This window comes from Lepidochelys kempii, chromosome 3 (genome assembly GCF_965140265.1).
Source record: "Lepidochelys kempii isolate rLepKem1 chromosome 3, rLepKem1.hap2, whole genome shotgun sequence".
NCBI classification, from domain to species: domain Eukaryota; kingdom Metazoa; phylum Chordata; order Testudines; family Cheloniidae; genus Lepidochelys; species Lepidochelys kempii.
The window spans coordinates 4,475,533-4,492,164 of NC_133258.1; the positions used below are offsets into that span (position 1 = coordinate 4,475,533).

The 16,632-nt window shown below is 47.3% G+C and overlaps 1 protein-coding gene across 1 annotated transcript in view; it reads right to left on the reverse strand.

The window, feature by feature from the left end:
- NUGGC (nuclear GTPase, germinal center associated) overlaps positions 1 to 16,632 on the reverse strand; it is a 92,589-nt gene that overhangs the window by 26,206 nt on the left and 49,751 nt on the right. The window contains exons 15-17 of the mRNA XM_073335534.1: positions 12,086 to 12,243; positions 2,077 to 2,215; positions 1,022 to 1,130 (exon numbers count right to left, since the gene is read on the reverse strand). Of these exons, the coding sequence (XP_073191635.1) occupies positions 1,022 to 1,130; positions 2,077 to 2,215; positions 12,086 to 12,243 (406 nt within the window). The remainder of the gene's footprint in view (positions 1 to 1,021; positions 1,131 to 2,076; positions 2,216 to 12,085; positions 12,244 to 16,632) is intronic.

Below are 16,632 nucleotides of genomic sequence, written 5' to 3' on the forward strand. Positions count from 1 at the left end.
ATGACACTAAACTGGGAGGAGAGGTAGATACGCTGGAGGGTAGGGATAGGATACAGAGGGCCCTAGACAAATTGGAGGACTGGGCCAAAAGAAATCTGATGAGGTTCAACAAAGACAAGTGCAGAGTCCTGCACTTAGGATGGAAGAATCCCATGCACCGCTACAGACTAGGGACCAAGTGGCTAAGCAGCAGTTCTGCAGAAAAGGACCTAGGGGTTACAGCGGACAGGAAGCTGGATATGAGTCAACAGTGTGCCCTTGTTGCCAAGAAGGCCAATGGCATTTTGGGCTGTATAAGTAGGGGCATTGCCAGCAGATCAAGGGACGTGATCGTTCCCCTCTATTCAACATTGGTGAGGCCTTATCTGGAATACCGTGTCCAGTTTTGGGCCCCACACTACAAGAAGGATGTGGAAAAATTGGAAAGTGTCCAGCGGAGGGCAACAAAAATGATTAGGGGACTGGAACACATGACTTATGAGGAAAGGCTGAGGGAACTGGGATTGTTTAGTCTGCGGAAGAGAAGAATGAGGGGGGTATTTGATAGCTGTTTTCAACTACCTGAAAGGGCGTTCCAAAGAGGATGGATCTAGACGGTTCTCAGTGGTAGCAGATGACAGAACGAGGAGTAATGGTCGCAAGTTGCAGTGAGGGAGGTTTATGTTGGATATTAGGAAAAACTTTTTCACTATGAGGGTGGTGAAACACTGGAATGCGTTACCTAGGGAGGTGGTGGAATCTCCTTCCTTAGAGTTTTTTAAGGTCAGGCTTGACAAAGCCCTGGCTGGGATGATTTAGTTGGGGATTGGCCCTGCTTTGAGCAGGGGGTTGGACTAGATGACCTCCTGAGGTCCCTTCCAACCCTGATATTCTATGATTCTATATCTTCTCCCTTCATCAGGCATTTTTCCAGTTTGGAGGATAAAGTTAAAGTAGTTCATCATCATCACTACTTCCTCACGGCTTGATGCCAGAGAACAAACACCACAAAATTCAGGGTCACCCAGCAAAAGGGTCCTACCTTCATAGTAAGGCTTTAGGTCACTCTGGATGGATAGCGGAAGGGACTCGTAGACAGCCATTTTCTTCTTAAGGATCTCTCTTTCCAGGGTCCTCAGGATGACGTTTGTCTGTGTGAATCAATTTAAAGCATTTGCCATTATCTTTTCAATCCCTCATTTGTAAAAACGATCTGAATAAACGGTTTGGAAGAGGAGACCTGATCAGGGATTTCGGGGTGGGGAGGTGCTTTGCTTATTGGTTAGACCCAGAATCAAGGTGGAATATGCAGGTGTGGGATTCTTAAGGCCAGAGTTTTAGATACAAATATGTGAAAACAAACAGCCTGTGAGCTCCACATACCTTTTCCCAGCTTAAAGGCTAAAGAGCACCTGGTGCCTTCTAACTAACTTCATTACTCCTGTGGCTCTTGAAGATTTCCTGGTTGGGGGCGCAGAATTTGAGTCTCTGCTGAGTTTCCCACCTGGGGGCTGCGGGAAGCCGCGTGGGCCGAGGGATGCGCTGACTGCCCTTCCCACAGCCCCCATTGGCCTGGAGCGGCGAACCGCGGCCAGTGGGAGCCGCGATTGGCTGAACCTGCGGACGCGGCAAGTAAAGAAACCGGCCCGGCCCGCCTTGGACTTTCCCTGAATAAGCGGTGGACCGGCATTGAGAACCACTGCTCTAAGTTATACCAGGGCCAAACCAGTCCTGGAGTCAAAGTGATTTCTTCCCCCCACCCTCTTGGGTCCTGTTCTAAACACTGCTCTGCTGCACCTGAGAGTCTGGCCCTGCATGGATGCCAGGTAATAAATGCTACACACTGTGTGTTGGCTACAACATACAGCTGTTCATGTCTCTTATCAGTGGGTCAGAAGGCAGAGTTCATCACAGAGCCAATCTCACAGAGACTCCCTGAGAGTCCCCATCAACCATTGTTACTCTCCCATTGTTATCCCCATCCTGCAGCCCTCCTCGGCCCTGCCAAGCAGAGGGGCAGGATAGCAGGATGAGCCTTACCCCAGATGTGCTGGCTGGCAGGGCAGAGCACTCACTCTTATCTTAACCTCAACTTACTTCCTCAATGAAGAAGTTGAGCTTGCAGTGGTCACTGGTCACTGGGCTCTTCTTCCCAACCTCGCAGATTTTCTCCTGCACCGAGTCTTTGAACATGTCAAGGCAGGGTTTCAGCGAGGCTCTGGTTCCCTTTTGGATCCTAGTTGGATAATAAAATATGAATCATTAAAAAGACAAATGGGCTCGACACAGCTGAGTGGGGAGGTAGGAGGAGAAACAAAGGTGGCTCTAAGACATCTATATCCCCCCCCTCCAATCCCACAGCTGGCCAGGTGCCATGCTGACTCTGGCATAAGCTAGAGCAGCCACAGGGCTAGTCTAATATCACCTGGACTGATCCCCTGAGAACTGTTCTGTCAGCTCAGGATCACTTGAATCCAGTGCACACAGGTGCCTATCACACTCCCTCTCTCCCTCCGCTCAGCTCCAGATCACCCTCTTCGCTAGGGCTAGGGGCAGCCGATGGTGTAAAGCTGGAATAGTTGGGAGAGTCCCCTAGGTGAGAGCAGTTTTAAGTGCCCTTTACACCAACCTTGTCCAGGCTGAGGATGTGATCTTAACAGTTTAATTCTCTGGGAAGGAGTGAAAATCCAAACACACCTTTCTATAGCAGCTGGGTTAAACACTTTGACCTCCCCAGCTCTGCAGCAGCCACACCTCCACTGCCTCAACTACTGAATCATAGAATCATAGACTATCAGGATTGGAAGGGACCTCAGGAGGTCATCTAGTCCCACCCCCTGCTCAAAGCAGGACTGATCCCCAATTAAATCATCCCAGCCAGGGCTTTGTCAAGCCTGACCTTAAAAACTTCTAAGGAAGGAGATTCCACCACCTCCCTAGGTAACGCATTCCAGTGTTTCACCACCCTCCTAGTGAAAAAGTTTTTCCTCATATCCAACCTAAATCTCCCGCACTGTAACTTGAGACCATTACTTCTTGTCCTGTCATCAGCTACCACTGAGAATAGTTTAGATCCATCCTCTTTGGAACCCCCTTTCAGGTAGTTGAAAGCAGCTATCAAATCCCCCCTCATTCTTCTCTTCTGTAGGCTAAACAATCCCAGTTCCCTCAGCCTCTCCTCATAAGTCATGTGTTCCAGTCCCCTAATCATTTTTGTTGCCCTCTGCTGGACTCTCTCCAGTTTTTCCACATCCTTCTTGTAATGTGGGGCCCAAAGCTGGACACAGTACTCCAGATGAGGCCTCACCAATGTCTAATAGAGGGGAACGATCACGTCCCTCGATCTGCTGGCAATGCCCCTACTTATACAGCCCAAAATGCCATTGGCCTTCTTGGCAACAAGGGCACACTGTTGACTCATATCCAGCTTCTTGTCCATTGTAACCCCTAGGTCTTTCTCTGCAGAACTGCTGCCTAGCCAGTCGGTCCCTAGTCTGTAGCGGTGCATTGGATTCTTCCATCCTAAGTGCAGGACTCTGCACTTGTCCTTGTTGAACCTCATCAGATTTCTTTTGGCCCAGTCCTCCAATTTGTCTAGGTCCCTCTGTATCCTATCCCTACCCTCCAGTGTATCTACCACTCCTTCCAGTTTAGTGTCGTCTGCAAACTTGCTGAGGGTGCAATCCACACCATCCTCCAGATCATTTATGAAGATATTGAACAAAACTGGCCCCAGGACCGACCCCTGGGGCACTCCGCTTGATACTGGCTGCCAACTAGACATGGAGCCATTGATCACTACCCGTTGAGCCCGACAATCTAGCCAACTTTCTAACCACCTTATAGTGCATTCATCCAGCTCATACTTCTTTACCTTGCTGACAAGAATACTGTGGGAGACCATGTCAAAAGCTTTATTAAAGTCAAGGAACAACACATCCACTGCTTTCCCTTCATCCACAGAACCAGTTATCTCGTCATAGAAGGCAATTAGATTAGTCAGGCATGACTTGCCCTTGGTGAATCCATGCTGACTGAAAAGGAGTACTTGTGGCACCTTAGAGACTCCACAAGTACTCCTTTTCTTTTTGCAAATACAGACTAACACGGCTGTTACTCTGAAACCATGCTGACTGTTCCTGATCACTTTCCTCTCACCTAACTGGGCTGAGCCCTTCTCCTTTTGGGCACCGGGGATGGATTGAAGCCACGGAGCTTTATTCACTTCCTTACGTGCCACTATCCAAAGCCACTTAAACCCCAAATGTGCACAGGGTTGCATTTTCCTAAGTTACTTAGGTACAGTGCAATTAACGAAAATGTGAATGGCAGGTGGGAGCAGGCCCGCTGAAATCAATGGAGCTGCAAAATTTGTCAAGGTGTCACCTTATTCTCCTGAAATCCCTCCTTAAACCCAGCTCTGCTGGGACCTAGACAGCACCCCCTCAGGCCTGGCCTATGCTAGTGGCATCTGATACTTCTGCTTTTTGCTAACCCCATTTAATTTTGTTACTCATCTTCCTATCCATCACCAGCATTTGTCTGACGCCCAGACTGTGAGCAGGGTCTGTCTTCTTCTTAACATGTCCGCATAGTGCCTAGCACAATAGGAGCCAGGATCTGTCACTGGGGTTCTGAGGCCCTACCATAACAATTATAAATGGTGGACAAGAGAGGAGAGTCAGGGCTGATCGTCTCGTCTACAGCCATAATAATGTGTCATGACTGGAGCTTGGACAGTCATGCCTAGTGGTCAGAGCAGGGATGGTTAGAGGCCAGGATTCAGAGTATGGGTCAGAGCTGTGGTCAGGAGTCCAACAGTGAGCCAAGAGGCAGATCTTACAGACTAAGACTTTAAGGCCTGAAGGGACCATCATGGTCATCTAGTCTGACCTCCTGCAAATTGCAGGCCACAGAACCTCACCCGCTCACTCCTGTGATAGACCCAGAAGCTCTGGCTGAGTTCCTGGAGTCCTCAAATCGTGATTTCAAGACTTCAAGTTACAGAGAATCCACCTGTCAAGGTTCCTTCCCCACTCTGAACTCTAGGGTACAGATGTGGGGACCTGCATGAAAAACCCCCTAAGCTTATTTTTACCAGCTTAGGTTAAAAGTTCCCCAAGGTACAGACTATTTTACCTTTTGTCCCTGGACTTTATTGCTGCCACCACCAAGCATCTAACAAATATAACAGGGAAAGAGCCCACTTGGAAATGTCTTTTCCCCCAAAATCCCCCCAAGCCCTACACCCCCTTTCCTGGGGAAGGCTTGATAAAAATCCTCACCAATTTGCATAGGTGAACACAGACCCAAACCCTTGGATCTTAAGAACAATGAAAAAGCAATCAGGTTCTTAAAAGAAGAATTTTAATTAAAGAAAAAGTAAAAGAATCACCTCTGTAAAATCAGGATGGTAAATACCTTACATGGTAATCAGATTCAAAACATAGAGAATCCCTCTAGGCTAAACCTTAAGTTACAAAAAGACACAAAAACCTGAATATACATTCTATTCAGCACAACTTATTTTATCAGCCATTTAACCAAAACAGAATCTAATGCATATCTAACTAGATTGCTTACTGACTTTTTACAGGAGTTCTGACCTGCATTCCTGCTCTGGTCCCGGCAAAAGCAACACACAGACACAGAGAACCCTTTGTCTCCCCCCCCCCTCCAGCTTTGAAAGTATCTTGTCTCCTCATTGGTCATTTTGGTCAGGTGCCAGCGAGGTTGTCTTAGCTTCTTAACCCTTTACAGGTGAAAGGGTTTTTCCTCTGGCCAGGAGGGATTTAAAGGTGTTTACCCATCCCTTTATATTTATGACACCACCATTTACACTAGTTTAAACCTCTAAGTGATCCATGCCCCATGCTGCAGAGGAAGGCAAAAAACCCAAGGCTCTCTGCCAATCTGACCGGGGAAAGAATTCCTTTCCGACCCCAAATATGGCGGTCCATTGGACACTGAGCATTTCAGCAAGACACACCAGTTAGACACCTCAGAAAGAATTCCGTGTAGTACTTCAGAGCCCTCCCCATCTAGTGTCCCATCACCACCATTGGGGATATTTGCTACTAGCAGTCAAAGATCAACTACATGCCATTGTAGGCCATCTTATCAAACCATCCCCTCCATAATTTATCAAGTTCAGTCTTGAAGCCAATTAGGTTTTTGCCCCCCATGGCTCCCCTTGGGATGCCGTTCCAGAACTTCACTCCTCTGATGGTTAGAAACCTTCATCAAATTTCAAGCCTGAATTTGTTGATGGCCAGTTTATATCCATTTGTTCTTGTGTCAACACTGGCCCTTAACTTAAATAACTCCTCTCCCTCCCTGGTGTTTATCCCCCTGATGTATTTATAGAGAGCAATCATATCTCCCCTCAGCCTTCATTTGGTTAGGCTAAACAAGCCAAGCTCTTTGAGTCTCCTCTCATAAAGTAGATTTTCCATTCTTTGGGTCATCTTAGTATTCCCTCTCTGCACCTATTCCAGTTTGAATTCATCATTCTTAAATATGGGAGACCAGAATTGCACACAGTATTCCAGATGAGCTCTCACCAGTGCCTTGTATAATGGTATTAATACTTCCTTATCGCTACTGGAAATACCTCGCCTGATGCATCCGAGAATCACATTAGCCTTTTTCATGGCCACATCACATTGGGTGCTCATAGTCATCCTGTGATCCACCAATACACTCAGGTCTTTCTCCTCCTCTGTTGCTTCCAACTGATAAGTTCCCAGCTTATAGCAAAAATTCTTGTTAGTTCCTAAGTGCATAACCTTGTACGATGAAATTTCATCCCATTTCTATTACTCCAGTTTTCAAAGATTGTCCAGATCTAATATGATATTCTGGTCCCACTCTGTATTGTCAATACCTCCTAACTTTATGTCATCTGCAAATTTTATTAGAGCACTCCCACTTTTTGTGCCAAGGTCATGAATAAAAATGTTAAATAAGATGGTTCTCAAGACCAATCCCTGAGGAACTCCACCAGCAATCTCCCTCCAGACTCACAGTTCACCTTTCAGTATGACATGTCATAGTCTACCCTTTAACCAGTTCCTTATACACATCTCAATTCTCATATTAATCCCCATCTTCTCCAATTTATCTAATTTCCCATGTGGAATTTATCAGATGCCTTTCTGAAATCCAGGGAGATTAGATCCACTGCATTTCCTTTGTCTAAAAAAATCACTTGTTTTCTTAAAGAAAGAGATCAGGCTGGTCTGGCACGATCTACCTTCTGAAAACCTCTGTTGCATTTTATTCCAATTTCTGTTTACCACTATGTCCTTAACTACTTTCTCTTTCTTTTGTTCTAAGACCTTGCATACAACTGAGGTCAAACTAACAGGGCTGTAGTTTTTCAGATCTCTTTCCCCCCCTTTCTTAAAAACAGGTTGTCAGGGTTCCCTCCCCACTCTGAACTCTGGGGTACAGATGTGGGGACCCACACGAAAGACCCCCTAAACTCATTTCTACCAGCTTAGATTAAACCTTCCCCAAGGCACAAATCCTTTCCTTGTCCTTGTACAGTATTTCTGCCACCACCAAGTGATTTAGACAAAAATCCAGGAAAAAGGGCCACTTGGAGTCCCTGTTTCCCCAAAATATTCCCCCAATCCCTTCACCCCCTTTCCTGGGGCGGCTTGAGAATAATATACTAACCAATTGGTTACAAAGTGAGCACAGACCAAACCCCTGGGTTTTTAGCACACTGAAAATCAATCAGGTTCTTAAAAGAAGAATTTTATTTTTTAAAAAAAGTAAAAGACTCACACCTTCAAAATCAGAATGGAAGGTAACTTTACAGGGTAAATAAAAAGATTTAAAACACAGTGGATTCCCCTCTAGGCTTAGGTTCAAAGTTACAAAAAACAGGAATAAATCTCCCTCTTAGCATAGGAAAAATTCACAAGCTAAAACAAAAGATAATCTAACACATTTCCTTGCCTTTACTCACAATTTCTGTAATTTTATATGTATCATTTCAGGTATCTTTTCAAGAGATGGCTTACCTGCTTGGTCTCTCTCTCTCTATCCAGAGAGGGAACCAAAAAAAAGAGCACAAACAAAACCTCTTCCCTCCCTCCCAGATTTGAAAGTATGTTCTTTCCTTATTGGTCCTATTGGTGTATTTTGGTCAGATGCCAACCAGGTGATTTGAGGTTCTTAACCCCTTACAGGTAAAGGGATTCTGTACTTCTGGCCAGGAGGGATTTTATGTTACTGCATACATAAAGGTTGTTACCCTTCCCTTTATATTTATGACACAGGTACTATATTAGCAGTCCTCCAGTCATAGGGTAATACTCCGAGTTTTCCAGATTCATTAAAAATCCTTGCTATTGGGCTTGTGATTTCATGTGCCAATTCCTTCAGTATACTTGGATGGAGATTATCCAAGCCCTCTGATTTAGTCCCATGAAGCTGTTTAGTTTGACTTCCATCTCAGATGAGGATAAGGAAGTACAGCAGAAATTACCACATTTCCATTAGCCACCCTGTTACTACCCCTGAGCTCCTCATTTGCCTTAGTAAAAACTCAGGCAAAGTATTTGTTTAGGTGTTAGGCCATATTTAGATTATCTTTGATCTCCACCCATCCTCCATGTTTAGTGGTCCTCCTTCTTTCCTTGTTTTCTTTTTGTTTATATGGCTACAGAACCTTTTACTATCGGTATTAATTCCCTTTGCAAGGTCCAACTCTGCTTGGCTTTGGGCAGTTCTCACTTTTTCTCTACACTTTCTGACCTCCAAGAGGTAGCTTTCCTTGCTGATCCTTCCCATCTTCCATTCTTTGTAGGCTTTCTGCTTTCTCTTCATCACCTGTCTGAGATACTTGTTCATCCAGCTTGGTCTGGTAATGCTTCCCTACAAATTTCCCCCCTTGCTTGGGATCCAGGCTTCAAGTAGCTTCTGCAACTTTGATTTAAAGTAATCCCAAGCCTCCTCCACATTTAGATCCTTCAGTTCTTCACTCTTCTGTGAGGTTCTCACTACACACTAATACCAAAATCTAAAATGGCATCACCCTCTTGTGGGTTCGGTGACTCTTTGGCGAAGAAATCTGTCAGCCATCACATCCAGGAAAATCTGGGCCCAACTATTACTAGCACTTGTCCTCTAATCTATATCTGGGAAGTTAAAGTCTCCCATAATCACACAATTCCCAGTAGTATTTATTTCACAAAAAACATTAAAGAGGTCTCTATCCAGATCAAAATCAGATTCTGGGGTCTGTAGCAGATCCCCAGCGCTAACCCAGTAGAGCCTCTGGTAGCTTTCTTCCTCAAAGTGATTTTGACCCAAAACAGACTCTGTTTTATCCATTCCATCACTCCTAATTTCTTTACAGTCTGCCTCATCATTAAAATACAATGCTGCTCCACCACCTTTACCTTTAGTTCTGTCTTTTCTGAACAGCACGTACCCTTCAATACCTGTATTCCAGTTGTGACTACTATTCCACCATGTTTCTGATATCCCTATAGTGTCTGATTTCACTTCCTGCACCCGTAGTTCTAGCTACTCCGTGTTGTTCCTCAGGATCTTTGCATTGGTGTACAAACATCTTAACTGTTGTTGGTTGGCTTTGCCCAGATTCCTCACCCAATTGGGTACAATCATTCTACTGCCAGTATCGCCCGTCTGTTACCTTCACAGGTATTGGCAGTATCTTTCCTGTTAATGTCCATTCTCCTACCTACTGCTGTATTCTGTCTTTCTTGGTTTTCCTCCTGGTCAATATTAGAATCAGGCGTGGAGATTACATGAGCATCTCCCAACCCCCTCCCCCAAGTTCCTCGTTTAAAGCACTTTTAATCAGTTGCGCCAACAGTTGCGCCAACCAGTTTTAATCAGTTGCTCGGGAGGGAGAGAGCCTCCTGATCTGCCCTGCCCCCTGCTGAGATGCCCCACATGCTGCTTGTCTCACATCGTGCTTCCTCCCCTTAGCCATTTGCAACATGTGCAGAAGTCTTGTCCGAGGGAGGCAGAATTTTCCAGAGGCCGCTGTGGTGCCAGATCAGCCTGAGCTGGCTCGAGCTGACTGGTTTTGTGAGTGGCAGCAAACAGCTGGCAGGCAGGTGGTGGGGGCATTTTTTCCTCAAGTCACAGCAGCCTTTCTGGAGCCAGGTTAGGAGGCAGAGCAGGCCACAGAGGGCTTCTGGAGGGCTCCAGGCAGGGCCACATGGGGATGCAGGAGGGGGGCTCCAGGCGGGGCAAGATGGGGATGCAGGAGGGGGTGCTGAAGATTCTGTGCCTAGGGGCGCGTAAATTGTAAATCCAGCCCAGCCCATATCTTAGCGCCCATCAGACAGCACACCCTTCTTTTCTCCGGATCAGCTCTGGTGACAAACCTGTCTGTTCTTCTTAGTAAGGAGCCCCCAATCAGATGGATCTGCCTCATCTTGGAGGTGGTGCGATTCTCCAGCCTTTTTTCTGGCTGCAAGTCCTCTTGTCTTTTGTTCTCTCTTGCAATCTTCTGCAAGTCATCCCCAGGAGGATAGAGGCTCTCTCTATTGACTCTTCCCCTCTGCTTTTAGGGCTAGCCACTCTTCTCTTCTTCCTTGCCCTCTCACCTTCTGTTACTGCCTGCTGTGCCCCTTCTTCATTCTCCAGCTCAGCAAATCTGTTCCTGAGCTCTATTTTCCCTTCACTAGCCAGTCTTTCCTCTGCCTGGTTCTTGTAGGAACATGCTTCCTCTGGCCACTTTCTTCACCCAGCAGCCTACCCTCACAGTTCTCCAGTCCAGCTTGCATCTGAGAGTCTTGACTTTTCCCTTTAGCTTCCTCTCACCTTCTCTCTATCATCCACTCGAATACCCTTTGAAATTCAACTTAGTTTCCACTTGCATCTCCAAGCCTTGGATCTTCTCTTCCACCAGCTCTATGGTGGCATTTCATGCAAATGAAGCTCTTTTCAGGTACCCGCTCCAGGATAATGTACAACCTGCAGCTTCCACATCCAGTCATCTTCTTTGTCTCTTCCATTCCTTGGGTCACTACCACTGCTGCCTTTGTATCTGTCATAACCTTCCTGCTTAAGGTTCTGTCAGGTGGAAACAAAAAACAAACAAACACCAAACACTACCTCCCGCAAGCTCCCCTTATAAACTCCCACTCGAACTCCCCTGTCTTCTGTTCTGTTTGCTCACTCCTGTGCCACTGACTGGCTGCTTTGCTGCCTTTATAGGGCTCCTAATCAGGGAAGTCCCACCCTCTAATGGGGGAAGGCCCATCCCCTAATTAGGGCTCTGCTATGATGAAAGGCTTTACTTCTCTCATAGCACACTGGCCCCTATCAGCCCCTGCAAACTGAAACAACCACCACCACCACACAACACACAAGAACTCGCTCACTTCCCCTAAGGAACAGGGGCTTGCCTCCTCCCTTCTCCTCCAATGGAACTCCCACTTAAATTCCACTGGTTTCAGCTCCGTTTGCTGGTTCCTGTGCACATCACTACAGCTAGGGAGTTCACCTGGTTTCACAGACACTTCCTGGCACTCCTCCTGGGTTTAACTAGGGTGCCTGGACCAATCAGGGGCCACGAGGGAAGTTGTCAGTCTGGCCTTCCCAGGTGGTACTTCCTGTGCTGTTTATCTCCATGGTTCTCAAACGTTTGTATTGGTGACCTCACCCACACAGCAAGCCTCTGAGTGTGACCCCCTCTTATACATTTAAAACACTTTTTATCATTTCACACTATTATAAAGGCTGGAGGTGAAGGGGGGTTTGGGGGCGGAGGCTGACTGCTCACGACCCCCCCATGTAATAATCTCACAACTCCCTGTTTGAGAATCCCTGGTCTATATGATAACACATGTAGCCCTACCGTGGCCGCTGGGTAGTCATGTGGAGGTGTCAGCCGTCCTGCACACCCAGGTTCTAGTCCCCACAGAACCTCACGTCATGCTCCAGCTGGAATGGGGTTGGGGAGCTGGTGGGGGACTCCACCAGACTGGGTTACCCAGGAGGGCCAGAGAACAGGGTTCTGTAGGATCCTGAGGCCAATGGGGAGCCCAGACAGCCCTACCAAAGGAGGCTCGGTGTCTTTGCAGCCTGAGTGGGACAGGGCTCCTCTCACCTGAATATGTTTGCGAACTTTGGGTTGATTTTGTCATAGATGGGCTGAGCGAGGGTGACATTCAGGTCTATGCGGGCGAAGACCCGGGACGCATATACACCATTCTTCTGGCACACGGCTTTCAGGGTCTTGTGGAAGCCTCTGTAGCCAGTGTCTCGCTGGATAATTGGAAACACAGTTGTAATGAAATGGGTATGGGATACATTACATACAATTTGTATTACAGTAGGACCTATAAACCCGAGTTAAGATAGGGCCCCATTGTGCAGGGAGCTGTACATACATGCAGAGGAGCTGGAAGATGTAATTTCCAGCTGAAATAGACATATCCACACTAACTCTGATCTGTCCAAGACCCTAGGTATGTACTTGGGGCAGCTAACCCCCAGGGCCGGTGCAAGGATGTTTTGCACCCTAGGCGAAACTTCCACCTTGCGCCTGCCCCCCCCCCCTCAGCCCTGCAGCAGCTCCCCCCTCCGCCCTGAGGTGCCCACCCTGCGGCAGCTCCCTGCCGCCCCCTTCCTCCCTCCCTCCCCTTGGCCCAGGGAGCTGTGTGGCAATTCTCCGCCGCCCCCTCCCTCAGCCCAGGGAGCCGCATGCGGCAGCTCCCCGCCCCAGCTCACCTCTGCTCCGCCTCCTCCCCGAGCACGCTGCCACTTCTCCCGCCTCCCAGGCTTGCGGCACCAATCAGCTGTTTGGCGCATGAGCCTGGGAGGGAGAGAAGCAGAGCGGGGTGGTGCTCAGGGGAGGAGGCGGAGCAGAGGTGAGCTGGGGCGGGGAGCGGTTCTCCTGTGCACCGCGCCCCCCCCCCATTACTTGCTGCAGGCGGCCCTTCACACCCCCCCCGCCCCAGCTCACCTCCACTCCACCGCCTCCCTTGGCGGCCCCCTTGTTCGCTCAGTGGTTGCACCGGCCCTGCTAACCCCCCAAACTCCCAACACCCGTGCCACCACTGCTACACTTCTATTTGTAGTGCATTCACTCGATCAGATGCCAGCTGCAGTGTAGATGCACCCATAATGAGAGACAGGCTCTGTCCTGAAGAGCTACTCTAACCCATGTGCTTTACCCTGAAGCATTTGACTTTGTCCCTTCACGGGAGGCGGGAGATACAGTGGGGGAGAGACATGGATCTTAGCTGGTTATTCTGTGTCTTTGCAGAGACATGAAGACATGCAGAGAGCAGGGCAGGACAACTCCGAAAGACCCAGAAACTTCCAGAACAGGGCATGGCAGTTATCTGATGAGCTCAGTAGTGGTTAATGAGGCTGTGTAGCTTTGCAGGTCATACCCAAGTCACCTCTGAGAGCTGAGCCAATCAGCGAATGGGGGAAAGTTATAAATAGAGGAATTAAAAACAGCCCTGTGGACTCAGCAGCTGAGTGAAGCAGGACCAAGAACTGAAGTTGCTGTGAGGGCTGGGTCCCAATCCCTGCACCACTACGGGTACAGGTCAGTGCTATTCCAGCTTTACTTACTAGGGAAGTATTAGGATAATATTGGTCCATAGTGTGACGTTGCACTCCATATGCTTTATAAAAATATGCTTGGAATGTGAATATAATGTAACTGGAAAATGCTTTATGCAAAAGGTCTCTTGTAAGGAATCATTACAAATCTTATAATCTACTGAGTGTGTTAATCCTATTTGTATGAATGTATCATTCTTGTATCTGAAGCTAGAAATATGAAGTATTACTCTGAAGTCTTATTGTAATTATGTAAAGTGTGGGCCATTAATGGTGGTTTAGAATCTTGATGGCTCCCATTGACCAGGACAATTGGTTGTAAATGGCTCTGTTTACTTGTAAGCCTTCCTGTATACGTGGGAGCCAGCCAGTGGGTAATGAAGTCTCACAGGCCATGTGAACATGTCATATGATACTGGAATCCATCTTAAACCTGGTGTTTTTCCATTTAGAAGGAGGGGTGGAAACCCAGAGAGAGACAAAGGATTCCCTCCTTGTGCCAAAGCTATAAAAGGGGGTGGCACAGAACACAGTCATGAGAAATTCCATAGTTACCACCTGAGCTGGAACTAACAAGAACTGTACCAGGGAAAGGATTGGGCCCAGACTAAGAAGGAGTCTAGTCTGTGAAAGAAGCTAATTGGAACATCTCTGAGGGTGAGATTTACCTGTATTCAGTTTCTTTACTGTATTAGGCTTAGACTTGCATGTTTTGTTTTACTTTGCTTGGTAACTTACTTTGTTGTGCCTGTTATTATTTGAAACCACTTAAATCCTACTTTTTATACTTAATAAAATCACTTTTGTTTATTATTAAACCCAGATTAAGTGATTAATACCTGGGGGAGCAAACAGCTGTGCATCTCCCTCTATCAGTGTTATAGAGGGCGGACAATTTATGAGTTTACCCAGTATAATCTTTATACAGAGTAAAACGGATTTATTTGGGGTTTGGATCCCATGGGGAGCTGGGTGTCTGGGTGCTGGAGAGAGGTGACCTGCTGAGCAGTTTTTAGCTAAAGTCTGCAACTTTGGGGGCGTGGACCAGACCTGGGTCTGTGTTGCAGCCGGCTAGCGTGTCTGGCTCAGCAAGGCAGGTTTCTGGAGTCCCAAGCTGGTAGGAAGGCTCAGAGGTAACCTCAGCACATCAGGTGACAGTCCCAAGGGGGTCTCTGTGACCGAACCCGTCACACACAGTGATGTGTTTTATGGACCTAGAAGGAGAGCGGGGGGCGGGGGAACATTTATTACCTTTAGTGGTGTAGCCCATTGAGCTAGCTTAGCCTTTTATTTTACTTAGCAGTAACGCAAGGAACCTACAGGCCTGTATCCTGTAAGGCACTGACTTAACCACCTTAGGATAAGTAAAGTACGCCTATGACCCTTAGCATAAATAAAATGGCCCGGCAGTTCTCAGTTCCCCAAAATCTAGGGTAATAGCTTGCTCAAGAGAGGGAGCTGGTATTTAACGATACCAGGCAACTGCAGAAACTAGAACTGATACTGGGCTGGGATATTTTAGGATAGAATTGTTGGCAGATGTTTAACCACAAACTTGTATTAGCAATAGCTGACATCTATGATAATGAGCTAAAGGCATTAATATGTTAACCTATCAGATAAGGGCACCCACATATTATGGGGGTGAGGAAGTCAGATTTGGACATGGGAAGCTGGGCATCTGAATGAATATTCATGATAGCACCTAGGCCCTACAATAGCCCAAGCCACCATGTAGCGGGCACTAGCTTTCCATCACTGACCCTTCAGCTCTTCATTGTTCTTATCTACCACTGACCTTTGGGTGTTGGGGGTCTGAACCATCAGACTCATTTGGCATGCCAGGGACAGGGCTACTCCTTTGTCTTTCACCACCAGGTCCCCTAGGAAGGGTGTGAGTATAAAAGTATATGACCATATGGAGGGGATGACACCACAGGTATCCCTAATGCTATATTACTGCTATTTGTTTTTGTGGTTTGGAACTTCCTTGTCTTCCTTGATTGTGTTAATAAAAGTGGCTAAGGCTTTGCTTTGCCCTCAGCGTGAGTGTCTTTGCCATGCACCCTGGGTTCCCTACAAGATATTGAACTTATTTGTTTTAATTCTGTTGAGTCTGATTCTGGAATGAGAATCTATTAGCCCCAGCTCATTAAATTAATATCAAATGGCAATCAATACCATTAACAACCATGCTACAGAATCTGTGGAACTTATACTTAGCTCTCAGCTAACTGCTCTGAACTGGGATTCTGTCTTGGTTAGAGAGCATGTGAATGGGGAAGCACTTACTGAGGGGAGGGTCTGTGAATTCTTGCCCATGTTAGCTGGGTCTGTGGGGAGAAGATGGTGCCCTGTAGAGTGTGAGGTTTGTAGAGATCCAGGGAATGGATATTTTATAGGCTGATCCCAATCCCTGCACCGCTTTGGATACAGGTTACAGATTTGTGTTTCACCAGCAACTGAGAGGCCCAGTCAGCTACTGCCCCAAGGGCTGGAAGCTGCTAGCTGGGGAGCTCCCCAGAGGATTTGTTCGTTGCCAAGGTCTGAGTGTTTGACAGGAGCATTCTCGACCTCTGAAGCGTCCAGGTGACACACATGACACACCACGGTCGCACTGCCAAGACTGAGGGCTTGTCTACACTGGGGCTTTACAGTGCAGCAACTTTGTCGCTCAGGAGCGTGAAAAATCACCCCCCGAGCGCTGCAAGTTTCAGCGCTGTGAAGCGCCAGTGTAGACAGTGCACCAGAGCGGGGAGCCATGCTCCCAGTGCTGGCAGCTACGCCCCTTGTGGAGGTGCTTTTCTAGAGCGCTGGGAGAGCTCTGCCGCGACTGCACAAGCCACGTGGCACGGCTTTAACGTGGACGAGCCCTGAGAAATCATCTTTGAGAGGAGATCGGAGGCAAATGTGTTTTGATGTGTGAGCTAAAGTACAGACAGAGTTACACGGAAACCTTAATTTGGAATGTTTGTAGCCAAACCAAAAGGCGGAGAGTCTCTATAAGCAGATTTACTGTCTAAGAGCTTTTGTTTAAAAGTTCTTCACAGTATTCCAAATGCGATTACAATGTTGTAT